The 14,631-nt window shown below is 51.7% G+C and overlaps 1 protein-coding gene across 1 annotated transcript in view; it reads right to left on the bottom strand.

The window, feature by feature from the left end:
* SCAMP1 (secretory carrier membrane protein 1) overlaps positions 1 to 255 on the bottom strand; it is a 32,163-nt gene extending 31,908 nt beyond the window's left edge. The window contains exon 1 of the mRNA XM_083152220.1: positions 48 to 255. Coding sequence (XP_083008346.1) covers positions 48 to 104 — 57 coding nt within the window. The 5' untranslated portion in view covers positions 105 to 255. The remainder of the gene's footprint in view (positions 1 to 47) is intronic.
* Between the last annotated feature and the right edge of the window lie 14,376 nt (positions 256 to 14,631).

Raw genomic sequence — 14,631 nt, 5'->3', positions numbered from 1 at the left:
TACGTGCTGCTGATGCCACATACTACACGCATACACACGTCGCTCACCTTAAACGGGTTGTTCAAGTCCGGATCCGCGAACGGGTTGCTGTCGAAGTCGGTCATGGCGACGGCGGCGGGTCACGGGCAGCTCCCCGGGCACCCACCCGCACAATCCGTTAGCCCTGGCAGAAAAATGTCCACTCCGGATGTGACGTAATGAGCCCAGCCTGGTCCCGGCTTTCCAGGAGGGTGTCCTGCCGGAGAGCCACCGCCTACCGGCGTCACAGTGACAGTAGCAGGCCAGACAGCGGAAAGAGGAGATGCCGGAGCCGGCACTGCAGCCTGGTGGGAGAATGCAGTAGCATTGTTTCCCGTCCTCCTCGCCCCTTGTATGCTGCTGCTGTGTATTACTTAAAGCACATCTATAGCCCCAGCCTCTAATCTGTGGGGACTGAGCTCCATGTCCCAGTGGCCAATGCTTCTACCATAACTTCTTTCTGCTGGCCCTCCACTTGCATCTCCACTGGCCTACTATGCATGCGCTTTATTCATACACATGCTTTCCTTCATTTACTACCAGGCACCAGCACCATGTCCCTCCCTCCACCAACACCATGTCCCTCCCTCCACCAACACCATGTCCCTTCCTCCACCATCACCATGTCCCTTCCTCCACCATCACCATGTCCCTTCCTCCACCATCACCATGTCCCTTCCTCCACCATCACCATGTCCCTTCCTCCATCAACACCATCTGCATCAACCAGCACCATATCCCTTCCTCCAACAACACCATGTCCCTTCCTTCAGCATCACCATGTCCCTTCCTCCACCATCACCATGACCCTCTCCACCAACACCATGTCCCTTCCTCCACCATCACCATAACCCTCCCCACCAACACCGTCTGCATCAACCAGCACCATGTCCCTTCCTCCATCAACACCATGTCCCTTCCTGACTTCCTCCACCAACACCATGTCTCTTCCACCAACGCCAACTCTATTCTCCACCGACACCATGTCCCTCCTCCATCAATACCATCTTTCTTCCACCCACAAAATGTCCCTTCCTTCAACACAACCTCCCTCATTTATACCTTCTATGCCATTCTACTAATACTATCTTCCTTTAATCCCCAACACAATCTCCTTTCCTCCACACAAAATTGTCAGTTATTGGTCTTTTCAGTCAGTTCTGACTTCTCATTTGTCCCATCACAATAACTCACTACTGTAGCTTAATGCAAACCTTTGTAGCACACATCTGTCAAACCATCTCCCTCATACTCCATGATGCATTCCCTTTAAAAAACAACATTAATGGTAGTACCTACTTGTTTAGCAATGGTTTCTATTATTATTACTAACCGCTTTTTTAATGTATTTGATGTAAACTAGCTACTTAACAACACTGAAGCAAAGGATTTTAACACTGAACCTATTTAAAACAAAATTTCTCAGCATGACATACCTGGGCCATCAAATCCCAACCTCACATACTGCATCAGACCCTTAACATTAAAGCTATTTGCTCCTGCGAAATTATTATTGGTCCTAATTCAGCTTGGCCTACAATTGTATGAAAAACTGTGCATGTGTGCCCGTTGTAACATGGAATGATGAGACCTAGTCTGAGTGTTGGCAGCCTGCCCTGTACTGTTCTCTTACATCCTGCCCGGCTCCCAGATGCACAGCCCACCTACCAGGCTCCCGGCAGCATCACCCACCCGGCCTCCGGCCGCACCCACACACACAGTAAATATGCAGAACGGCTGGGGCATTTTTTTTATTAGAGAAGCCAATCCCGGGATCCCAGCATTGAGCATTTTTCAATCCCGAATCCATGGATTGAAAAGATGCCCCGGTAATGACGTACCTAGTCATTTGAAGGGAAATTGTGCAAAGTCAACTTTGGCCCCTAACAGTTGGTTTCTATTGCAGCCGCCGATTAATCTGAACAAACTAGAAAATGCATTAGATGGTGCGTGATGGCAAATGGATTTGCAGCCAATTGCAGTTTTGAACAGGGCAGGATTTCACACTGGCTGGTTGGTGTATGAATGATTGCAGGCTAAGCAAAGCAGCAGCCATGTGATCTGGTATAAATAACCCCATGGTCCTCAAGGAACCCCAACAGGCAAGGTTTTAGCATTACTGCCTCACAGCATTGAGGTCATGAGTATGATTCACACTATGGAGTTTATTCTGGATGACTCGCAAGGTTGTGAATTTTGCAGCCTTGCGAGTCCACCAGATGCCATATGCCCGCCCACCCCCTCGCACGCCTCGGCGACAATCGAATAATTTCTCCAGCGCTTGCAGATCTGAGACACCTCTGTCAGCTGCCCACCCACTGCACCCGTTCATTAGGGAATTACCATGGGAATCCCTCGGCCGTATTTGTTGTGTGCGAGCGCCCGGCCACTCGCACACAGCGGCTGCACATGCGCATACATGACTAAAAATCGCTTTTTAAAAAGTTTTTTTTTTTCCTGGGAACTGAGGTTTACTCCTACAATCCAAATATATTCTGGCAAATTAACTGTCTCTCAACAAATGTAAAGGTGTGGACACACCATGTAATTCAGGTTCGATTCGGTTTTGGCTATACAATTTTGACTTTGATTTTTTGATTTTGGCTAACTTTAGATGTACTTTAGATTTAGACTATATTGATTTGGCCCTAGGCCAAATAAATTCTGCAGGCGATATAGTCAGGATAGACGCCTGCAAGGTCTCTTTTTGTATTCGATACTGATTAAATGGGGGCACGCATCAGCATACAATGTGGCCGGACACTGCAATTCAGACTAACTTTGTATTTGTCTTTAGGTGCCCATACACGTACCAATTACCCGGTACTTTTTGTGCTAAAATAGCATCGTTGTGCATGCGATGCGATGCTATTTTAGCACAAAAAGTACCGAGTAATTGGTACGTGTATGGGCACCTTTTGACTATAGTCATCTTATCACTAGTGTGAATGCGTATATGTGTGTGTACATGTAGTTGGGAACATAGACTAATGGTGTGTACACACGGTCAGGTGTGCCTTAAGATCCTATCCACGATACGATCAGATTGGATCGTGGATAGGATCTTAAGGCACATCCGATTTGCATCCAATCTTGACTATATAGTGCAGATCTGCACTATATAGACAAGGCAGCCAAGACTTTCTGGCTTTCAGAGACAGACTGTGCGCGCCGCGGCGCCGTCAAACTACACAAGTACCCCTGCTTGTACCGGGCCCTGTCCCCGCTGCAGTAGGACTCCTCTTTGGCCCGACGGAGTTGTCTGAGCTGAGTGTTGAACCATGGCTTGTTGTTACTGGTGCAGAATGATTTGGTTGGCACACACATTTCCTTGCTACAGCTGATGTAGGTTGTCACATTGTCTGTTTAGGTCTGTGGCTGTGGCCTCAAAGACCTCCCAGTCCGTACATTCGAAGCAGGCCTATAGCTCCAGCTGAGCTGCACTGGTTCACCTCTTGATAGTCTTGATCATAGGCTTGGTTGACCTTAGCTTCTGGGTATAGATCTAGGCCTAATGCTGCACAGGGAATGGACCGGTAGGCAGCCATGATGGTGGTGTAGCAGTGGGGCAAGGTACAGTATGCCCTTCTCTAGTGGGGCATGCCACCTGTTGCTTGTACTTTGACTGAGGTTAGCACTGTTGAAATCCCCGGTACTTGTTTCCTAGCACGGCCACAACGATCATGATCGTGGGCATCGTGAGGAAAAATCGGGGGCATCGCGGCCATCGCATGCACTAAAAAATCGGGTGCGATGGAACGACGCGATGCCCGCGATTTCCCCATAGGGAACAATGTTAAATGCCTCAATTTACCCGCAATGCCCCCGATTTCCCATAGGAATCAATGTTAAATGGCTCAATTTACCCAAATCATCATAGGGAACAATGGTAAATGGGCCAGAAAACCCCCAAAACACCCCTGAACAGTGAAATGTCCCCCCAAAAGTAGTTGACGCCACCCCACGATCAACGCGAACCCGAAGCGTGGCGAGCAGCGGCGGTACGTGTCCTCCGACCTTTTCATACCCCCACTATCCACGTTGGCGTGGAGTTGAGAATAGAATAGTGGTAGTAGCCTCACTGGACGGGGGTGTGGGCAGGAGGGGCATGTACTGCGCTCTCCCCCGCCCCCCCCCCAGCAGAAGCAGCAGATGGGGACGAGAGACAGCAACAATGGTGAGTTGCTGTTGGCAAATTCTGGCACTGTGGGGCATATGTGTTTCTGGCACTGTGGGGGCATGTGTGTATTTGGCACTGTGGGGGAATATCTGGCACTGTTGGTGCATATGTGTCTCTGGCACTGTGGGGACATATCTGGCACTGTGGGGGCATATGTGTATTTGGCACTGTGGGGGCATATGTGTATTTGGCACTGTGGGGGAATATCTGGCACTGTGGGGGCATATGTGTACAGTATCTGGCACTGTGGGGGCAAATCTGGCACTGTGGGGGCATATGTGTCTCTGGCACTGTGGGGGCATATCTGGCACTGTGGGGGCATATGTGTCTCTGGCACTGTGGGGGCATATCTGGCACTGTGGGGGCATATGCGTCTCTGGCACTGTGGGGGAATATCTGGCACTGTGGGGGCATATGTGTCTCTGGCACTGTGGGGGCATATGTGTATTTGGCACTGTGGCGGAATATCTGGCACTGTGGGGGCAAATCTGGCAATGTGGACATCACATTGTGCAGTGTAATGGGCATCATGGTATGGGGCGTAATGGGCATTACGGTGTGGGGAGCATTGGATAATTGCCATCACAGTATGGAGTGCAATGGGCATCAAGGTGTGCGGCATAATGTGTAATTAGCATCACAATGTGCAATCTGCAGGTACACAATACAATCATGGTACAGGCCACGCCACCTTATGATAGGCCACACGCCTAACTTTTCAGTGCGCCTCCGGTGCGCACAAGCATTCCGTCTTACAGAAAGTTGGGGGGGGGGGGGGTTTATGGGCCAGTGCTCTGGACTTGCCCCCTAGGCTAAAAGTTGCCAGCCAGCCCCTGGGTGTGGGTTTCTTTGTTTCAGGTTCCCAAGCCTGTATGTGTGTGGGTCTCTTTTTGGTTCCCAAGCCAGAGCTGTTGCTCATTTACTTAGGTAATGGGGCTTGTCCAGTACTGTCCTAAGCTGACTATATCCTGCTGTCGACCCTCAGCTATAAGATCCTCAAAGAGCTGGATAAAATATTCAGGATCAGTATTGAAGCGGAGCATCTTTGCACTCATTAGGTTGTTTCCAAAAAGCTTCACTCGAGCCGGAGACTAGGAAATATCTTACTGGGTAGGCAATCTCACTACCTATGTACAGGGGCGGATCCAGGATAAAATGACAGGGGGGGCACCATGATAAAAGAGGGTTTCGATGGGGGAGGGGCGGTGTTAGTGGTGCCAGTGTACATGCTAAGAGAGGGTGGGAATGGGATTAAAAATAGGCCCTGGCATTTAAAATACACAGGCCCACCATGGCGACAAAAGTGAAGGATGTAGTTGTGCGCGCGCTGAAGGCGTGCTCCGGAAAAGGGTGTGTGGTCACTCAACAGGGGGCGTGTCCTTGAGTGTAGTGTACAACACCATATACAACTTCTACACATTATGCAACAAAATACTAGACCCCATTATACTTGCCCCTTACACATGATGCCAAATGGAATGAGACAAAATTCACATAGTGCCACATGGATTGAGCCAAAATTCAAATAATGCCACATGGACATGGATTGTGTCAAAATTAACATAATGCCACACGGATTGAGCCAAAATTCACATAATAACACACGAATTGAACCAAAATTCACATAATGCCACACGGATTGAGCCAAAATTCACATAATGCCACACAGATTGAGACAAAATTCACATAATGCCACACGGATTGAGCCAAAATTCGGATAATGCCACATGGATTGAGCCAAAATTCACATAATGCCACACAGATTGAGCCAGAATTCACATAATGCCACATCGATTGAGCCAAAATTCACATAATGCCACACGGATTGAGCCAGAATTCACACAATGCCACATAGATTAAGCCAAAATTCACAATATGCTTCATAAACAGGGACATTGTCCACCAAAGGCGCGCATTAAACATTTACACCATAATGTCCATTACACGTTAAGTTACACGCCATTATGTCCATAATGTATTATGCCAAACACCATAATGCCTATTAAAAATGATGCTACATAAGTGCTGCTTATCTACATGATCATTGCCAAGGGTTTCCATGCTCGTTACCAGAGGTTCCATGCTCGTTGCTTGTGGGATTACATGCTCAATGCCAAGGGGGAATATATGCTCGCAGTAAATGGGGGACAGCCGCCGCCAGGCAGAAGTCATAGCCATGGACAGTGGAAGAGCCTGGCTGTATTCAGAGCAATGCAGGTCCCGGCTAATTGAAATAATACCCCTTTCACACCAGAAAATGCATTCCCAGGTTGGCCCCTTTTACACCAGCCTAGTCCCTGCATTTTCTGGTGTGGGGGGGAGAGAATACCACCCCTCCCCCCCCTTTAACCAGTTATCTCATTTAACCGGCTATATCTTCGGAACCAACTGAGTATCATATTGAAGAACTTTTGAGTGAGCTTTGAATGATTTTGGTCCAGTGAAACTGAAACGTTTGGTTCCAGAGTAATCTGCCCTCAAAGAACATGAACAGCTATGAAATTACATTTCAAAAATAAAAAAATCGGTTTACAATGCAATATCTCTGGAACTGATTGACTTATATGAACAAGCCTGGAATCATATTGAAGGCCCAGCGATTTGCAATTGAATGAGATCTTCTGGGATGCCAGGGATCCCTGCATCCCAGAAGAACCCCTGGGATGACAGGGTTCACGGCAGCCGTCGGAACCGGGTGGGGGTTGGAATTAACGGGTCCCATATTATCCTGTGGGGAAAAACGTTACAGCTTTGCCAGGCGATATCTGGCCCTGGTCGTTGGCTACAAAATGACAAGGAGGGCCACGTGCCCGGGTGCCCCCCCTGAATCCGCCAATGCCTATGTATGAATAGGCTATGTAGAGATTTGTTGACAGCCACGGTGGCCTCTCTTTCTCTCACACTCCCAGGCCTGACGGTCGCCAAGGTGGCGGTGTGGGTTTTCTCCTCTCCGCCTCATGCACCCACAGTGTCATTCACCCTGAACCCTCTCTCCTTTTCTCCTCCTTTGAGTCTCACTCTATCCGTCTATACTACCCCTACCACCTCCGTGTCGCTGCAATCTACCGCCCCCCTGGCCCTATCTCCCAATTTCTTGACAACTTTGCCACCTGGCTTCCACACTTCCTCTCCTCCGACCTGCCATCTGTCATTCTTGGTGACTTTAACATCCCCTTGGATAACCCCGCTGATCCTGGCACCTCCAAACTCCTCTCTCTCTGCTCCTCTCTTGGCCTATCTCAGTGGACTACCTCTCCCACCCACATCCAAGGACACTCCCTCGATCTCGTCTTCTCTCGCTCTTGTTCCCTTACTGACTACACTATCTCAGCTTTTCCTCTTTCTGACCATCACCTCATCTCCTTCTCCCTCACTGCTTCCCCCTCTCCCACCCCCCCTCCCAAGCGCATTGTCTCACGGCATAACGTCAACACACTTGATCTTGCTGCCTTCTCAAACACGCTGTGTCCTCTTCTCGCCCCAATCGCCCTCATGTCCTGCCCGAACCTCGCTGCCTCCCTCTATAATGACACCCTATCTTCGGCATTGGACTCTGCCTGCCCTCCCTCCTCTATCCCCCTTCGATGCTCCAACCCCCAACCGTGGCACTCACCTATCACCCGATTCCTTAAAAAGTGCTCTCGCACTGCTGAGCGCTTCTGGAAGAAATCACGCTCCCTTGCGGATTATCTCCATTTCAAATTCATTCTTTCCTCCTTCAGCTCTGCCCTTGCTCTGGCCAAGGAATCCTACTTTAAGTCCCTCATCCTTTCCCAATCATCCAATCCCCGCAGGCTCTTCGCCACCTTCAACTCCTTGCTCTCCCCCCCTCCTCCAGCTCTTCCGTCCTCCATCGTAGCCGCTGATTTTGCTACCTACTTTTCAACCAAAATCTCCTCTCTCAGGACTGCCATCACTGCTGCCATGACCTCACCCTCTCCCTCCTCCCCTCCTACATCTCCACTCCCCTCCTTCCAACCCCTGTCCTCATTTTACCCCACCACTGCTGCTGAAGTCCACTCTATCCTTCTGTCACAACATTCAGTTATTGTTTGTTTCCTACCTGGTTTGTGGCTTCTCCTGTCTGTTCAGCCTGCTCCATGCTGCAAGGAAAGTCTGTGTGGCCTGAGCTTTGCTAATTACAGCACCTGGAGGAGTCCTTGCTGCTGACAGCTCTGTATAGTTGAACTGTGCTGTGAGATCTGAGCTCAGCTAATTAGTTACACCTGGGTAACTCTCCTGCAGGAGAGTTCAGTGTAAACTGAGCATGCTCAGCCCATTGATTAGTCCACCTGTGGGTTCCCTGTGCTTCCTATAAAGGGCAGCCTCTGGGAGACAGAAGCTGCCAGAGTATAGGTTCACACCAGCTCCAGCGTCCTTGTGCTTAGTATATTACCAGTTTCCTGATTACCATATTTGACCCCGGCTTGTTTCCTGACTATTCTCTTGCCTGATCCTCCGGTACCGTGTCCAGTGATTCCTGTGTATGACCTTGGCTTGTTCTGTGACCATCCTCCTGCCTGCTCCCTGTGTACCGCATCCTGTGCCTTCCTGTGTATGACCCGGCCTGACTCTGACTAATCATTGCTGCATCCATTGGTACCGTTTCTGTCCACCTGTTACTGACCCGGCTTGACGACCACGCTCCATATTCCACAAGCTACCACCACTCATACGGGGAACCTGACCAGGGGGCCGCGACCGACGTGTCGGGTGCCGCAGAAGCCCATATCCCGCTTGGAGGGGTCACTGGCAGAAAACCCCTGACACGGTTAGACTCCGCGCCCCTGTGTCAGGTCTAGCCAATCCCCGAGTGGTAGTGCACCCCAAGTTTGTGACAGAATACTCTGGCCCAACTGGAATATGGATGCTGTTAGTGGCATGTCTCATAAAGAACTCCTGGAACACCTGCTGGTCCGGGTTGACAAGCAAGGACAGTACCAAGCTCTGATTATGCAAAGCTTGCAAACTCTGCAGCAGCAATTGGACCTCGCTCCACCCTCTCCAACACCAGTGATTTCTGATCCAGAGTCCATTAGGGTGCCTCGCCTGCTAATACAGCAGTTACAGGAGCTGCTGTCTAACGTCCTCACCCTTGTCACCAAACTGCTCAGCGAGTCTACTGTGGGCTTGGTGCCTGCAAGACCCTCAGATTCCACTCCGGGTACCCCATTGGCAAATACATCTGTGCCCTTAAAGGACAAGTACGTGAGTCGGCCTCGTCCCCAGTTGTCAGGTGAGGAACGCCAGCGACGCAGGTCCTTAAATTTATGTTTTTATTGTGGAGGCCAGGACCATTTGATTGGGGATTGCTCCCTCCGAGAGGCCAGGAATAAGGTTATTGCTGCTGTGCCCACTCAGGAAGAGTTTCATGGCTATCACTGGGGTCCAAGAACTAAAATCTTTTTACCTAAAAGCAGTAAATTTTCGGTCAAGCCGCAAGAAGCGAACCCGAGTGTCAAGTTCCGAGAGGAGAGTCCGGGTGTCCAACCCCAAGAGGGGGTCCCATCAGTCCAACCCCAGAAGGGAGTCCTGTCCATTCAGCCCCAGGAGGGAGTTCATGGTCACAAGCCCCAGGAGGGGAGTCCGAGTATTAAACCCAAAGATGGGGTTCTGTCCAGCCAGCCCCAGAAGGGGGTTCTGTTAGTCCAGCCCAAGGAGGGGCTTCCGAGTATTGTGCTCCAGGAGGAGCTTCCTAGTGTCCTGCCCAAGGAAGGGCTTCCTAGTGTCTTGCCCGAAGAGGGGCATCAAAGTGTTTCACCCCAAGTGGACTCTCACAGTGTCGAGTTCCGAGAGGGGTCTCAGAATGGCGAGCCCCAAGAAGGGGTACAGAGTCTTTTTCCTCAGAAGGGGTCTCGGAGGGTAATTTCCCAGGAGGGTTCTCAAATTCTCAAGCCGCAGAACGGGGTTCAGAGTGTCGTGCACCAGGAGGGGTCTCAGACTGTCAGACTCCAAGCAGGGTCTCAGAATACCACACCCCAAACAGGGTCTCTGAGCATTGCGCCCCAGGAGGGTTTCCCGAGCACTGCACCCCAAGAGGGGTCTCTGAAAGTGGTACCCCAAAAAGGGCCTCTGAGTACACTACCCCAAGAGGAATCTCCGAGAGTTGCACCCCAAAAGGATCCTCTGGTAGCCACACCCCAGGAAGGGTCTCTGAGTGTGGCTTCCCAGGTTAGGCCACTGAGCACTTTGCCTCAAGAAGGGGCTCTATATTTCCCCCCTGAAGGGGGTTCCGAGTCAGTCGCCCCAGAAGGGGGTTCCGAGTCAGTCGCCCCAGAAGGGGGTTTTGAGTCAGTCGCCCCAGAAGGGGGTTCCGAGTCTGTCGCCCCAGAAGGGGGTTCCGAGTCTGTCGCCCCAGAAGGGGGTTCCGAGTCTGTCGCCCCAGAAGGGGGTTCCGAGTCTGTCGCCCCAGAAGGGGGTTCCGAGTCTGTCGCCCCAGAAGGGGGTTCAGAGTCTGTCGCCCCAGAAGGGGGTTCAGAGTCTGTCGCCCCAGAAGGGGGTTCCGAGTCTGTCGCCCCAGAAGGGGGTTCCGAGTCTGTCGCCCCAGAAGGGGGTTCCGAGTCTGTCGCCCCAGAAGGGGGTTCCGAGTCTGTCGCCCCAGAAGGGGGTTCCGAGTCCGTCGCCCCAGAAGGGGGTTCCGAGTCCGTCGCCCCAGAAGGGGGTTCCGAGTCCGTCGCCCCAGGTGGGGGTTCCGAGTCCGTCACCCCAGGTGGGGGTTCCGAGCCCGTCACCCCAGGTGGGGGTTCCGAGTCATTTACCCCAGGTGGGGGTTCCGAGTCACTCACCCCAGGTGGGGGTTCCAGGTCTGTCACTCCTGGTGGAGATCCATCTGCCCTTGCCTCCGGGCATGAGGACCCATCTGCCCTTGCCTCCGGGCATGAGGACCCATCTGCCCTTGCCTCCGGGCATGAGGACTTGTATGTCGTGGCCTCCGGGCCAGTCTCTGTGGCCTCCGGGAAAATCTCCTTGGTCTCCGGGCCAGTCCCCGTGGCCTCCGGGCCTGCCTCTGTGGTCTCCAGGTCCACTTCCATGGCCTCCGGGCCTGTCTCCGTGGCCTCCGGGCCAGTCTCCGCGGCCTCCGGGCCAGTCTCCGCGGCCTCCGGGCCAGTCTCCGCGGCCTCCGGGCCAGTCTCCGTGGCCTCCGGGCCTACCTCCGTGGTCTCCAGGTGTGCATCCGTTGCCTCCGGGCCTGTCTCCATTACCTCTGTGGTCTCCAGGTCTGCTTCCATGACCCCTGGGCCTAAACATGTCAGCCAAGAAAAAATTTCTAGAGTACCGATGTCTACTGTACTGGACATCCATAAGGCGTCAGCAGTGCCTCAAGTTCAAGAGACATCCATTGTGTCTAAGGTCCCACCAGGGTTGGCTAGTACACAAAAGCCAGCTGAAGAGTCTTCTGAAGATATTTGTTTTGATGGGAACCTTGCCCATTACCAGGCTTTAGCGGATCACTACTTAGATGCCATGAATCATGATCCATCTTCCAGAGTCAATTTGGCAAATATTGTAAAATTTATGATCTTATCCTTCCGGGGAGAAGCACTAAAATGGGTCAGTCCACTTGTTGAAGCCAATGATCCTCGACTGCAAGATCTGATATCATTCTCCAGGGCTGTGATCGAGAAATTTGAATCTAAGACTCCTTCATCCTCCTTGGCTAAAAGTCTGCCTATGCCTCTTCAAAACCATGGGTCATCTAGACGGCATACCGAGAGTACTAGAGCTTCTGAAAAATTTTTTTTGCCAAGATCTGAATCAAAGAACTCAATAGTTAGGGGCATCCGTGTCGGCTCTTTAGCACTTCATGGTCTCAAAGAATCATCCGCTAAAAAATCTTTGATTTGCACCCCAGAACTAGACTCCAACTCAGATTATGATTCTGAACACGATGCTGCTCCTTTTTTGGGTGGTCTAGTGTTGGCCAGAGCCCACTTTGAAGAGCCAGAGGCGTCACCAGCCTTGAAGGGATCTAAGTGTTCTTCTAAGAAAAAGAAGAGGCACCACAGGCGACCTTGAAAGTATCCATGTGGGGTGTTCGGAGCCCACCCCTAGAGGGGAGGGTAATGTCACAACATTCAGTTATTGTTTGTTTCCTACCTGGTTTGTGGCTTCTCCTGTCTGTTCAGCCTGCTCCATGCTGCAAGGAAAGTCTGTGTGGCCTGAGCTTTGCTAATTACAGCACCTGGAGGAGTCCTTGCTGCTGACAGCTCTGTATAGTTGAACTGTGCTGTGAGATCTGAGCTCAGCTAATTAGTTACACCTGGGTAACTCTCCTGCAGGAGAGTTCAGTGTAAACTGAGCATGCTCAGCCCATTGATTAGTCCACCTGTGGGTTCCCTGTGCTTCCTATAAAGGGCAGCCTCTGGGAGACAGAAGCTGCCAGAGTATAGGTTCACACCAGCTCCAGCGTCCTTGTGCTTAGTATATTACCAGTTTCCTGATTACCATATTTGACCCCGGCTTGTTTCCTGACTATTCTCTTGCCTGATCCTCCGGTACCGTGTCCAGTGATTCCTGTGTATGACCTTGGCTTGTTCTGTGACCATCCTCCTGCCTGCTCCCTGTGTACCGCATCCTGTGCCTTCCTGTGTATGACCCGGCCTGACTCTGACTAATCATTGCTGCATCCATTGGTACCGTTTCTGTCCACCTGTTACTGACCCGGCTTGACGACCACGCTCCATATTCCACAAGCTACCACCACTCATACGGGGAACCTGACCAGGGGGCCGCGACCGACGTGTCGGGTGCCGCAGAAGCCCATATCCCGCTTGGAGGGGTCACTGGCAGAAAACCCCCGACACGGTTAGACTCCGCGCCCCTGTGTCAGGTCTAGCCAATCCCCGAGTGGTAGTGCACCCCAAGTTTGTGACACCTTCAATCCGCTTCTCCCTCCACCTGCCCGCTCGATCCTATCCCCTCCAATATTATCCGTCGTCTCAGTCTATCAGTCTGCTCTCACCTGGCTCACCTATTTAATCTTTCCCTTTCCTCTGGGATCTTCCCTTCCTCCTTCAAACACGCTCTTGTCTCCCCAATTCTCAAAAAAACAAATCTGGACCCCAACTCTCCATCCAACTACAGGCCCATCTCCCTCCTCCCTTTTGCCTCCAAACTCCTAGAACGTCTGACCTATAATCGTCTCCTAAGCCACCTTACTGCTAACTCCATTCTAGACCCCCTACAATCCGGGTTCCGCCCTTTACATTCCACTGAAACTGCCCTGACCAAAGTCACTAACGATCTACTATCGGCTAAATCCAAAGGCCTCTTCTCTATCCTCATCCAGCTTGATCTGTCGGCTGCCTTTGACACTGTTGACCACCCTCTCCTGCTCAACACCCTCTGCTCCTTTGGCATCACTGGCACGGTCTTCTCCTGGTTCACCTCATACCTCTCCGATCGCTCCTTCTCCGTCTCCACTCCGAGCTCCTCCTCTCCTACTACCCCCCAGCCAGTCGGTGTTCCCCAAGGGTCAGTCCTTGGCCCTCTCCTCTTCTCCCTCTACACCACCTCTCTGGGCACCCTCATCAGCTCCTATGGTTTTCATTACCACCTTTATGCTGATGATACCCTAATCTATCTCTCCTCCCCCGACTTATCCCCATCACTCCTGTCCAAGGTCTCCGAATGCCTCACGGCCATCTCAGCCTGGATGACCCAACGCTTCCTGAAACTAAACATGGCTAAAACTGAACTTCTAATCTTCCATCCCCCGAACATCCCCTCTTCTCCCACTATCTCCATCAGCATTGGTGAAACCGAGATCACGTCCACCGACCAAACGCGCTGCCTCTGTGTCATCATTGACTCCTCCCTCTCTTTCACCCCCCACATTCGTGCTCTCTCACAGTCTTGCCGCTTTCACCTACGCAACATCTCACGCATCAGACCATTCCTCTCCACTGACGCGACCAAAATTCTCATTCACTCTCTTGTCATCTCCCGCCTTGACTACTGCAACATCCTTCTCTCTGGGCTACCTCTCACCCGCCTCGCACCTCTCCAATCCATTCTTAACGCTGCTGCTAGGCTCATCTTCCTCTCCCGCCGCTCTACCTCCGCCTCCCCCCTCTGTTTATCTCTTCACTGGCTCCCCATTCCTTTCCGAGTTCTCTTTAAACTCCTCACCACCACCTACAAGGCTCTCTCCTCCTCCACAGCTCCCTACCTCTCTTCACTGATCTCTATCCACACTCCCTCCCGTCCTCTTCGCTCCATCGCTGACCGCCGACTGACCTCTCACCTAATCACCTCCTCCCACTACCGTGTCCAAGATTTCTCTCGCGCTGCCCCCCTGCACTGGAACAACCTCCCGCCACCCATCAGGCTATCTGATTCCCTTACCTCCTTCAAGCGCTCCCTCAAAACCCACTTTTTTCGACTAGCCTATCCCTCCTCCTAACCTCTTTTGATCCTCCTATCCTGCCTCC

Source organism: Crinia signifera, chromosome 1, assembly GCF_055691185.1.
Source record: "Crinia signifera chromosome 1, ASM5569118v1, whole genome shotgun sequence".
NCBI classification, from domain to species: Eukaryota; Metazoa; Chordata; class Amphibia; order Anura; family Myobatrachidae; genus Crinia; species Crinia signifera.
This window is presented reverse-complemented; position numbering and strand designations above follow the sequence as displayed.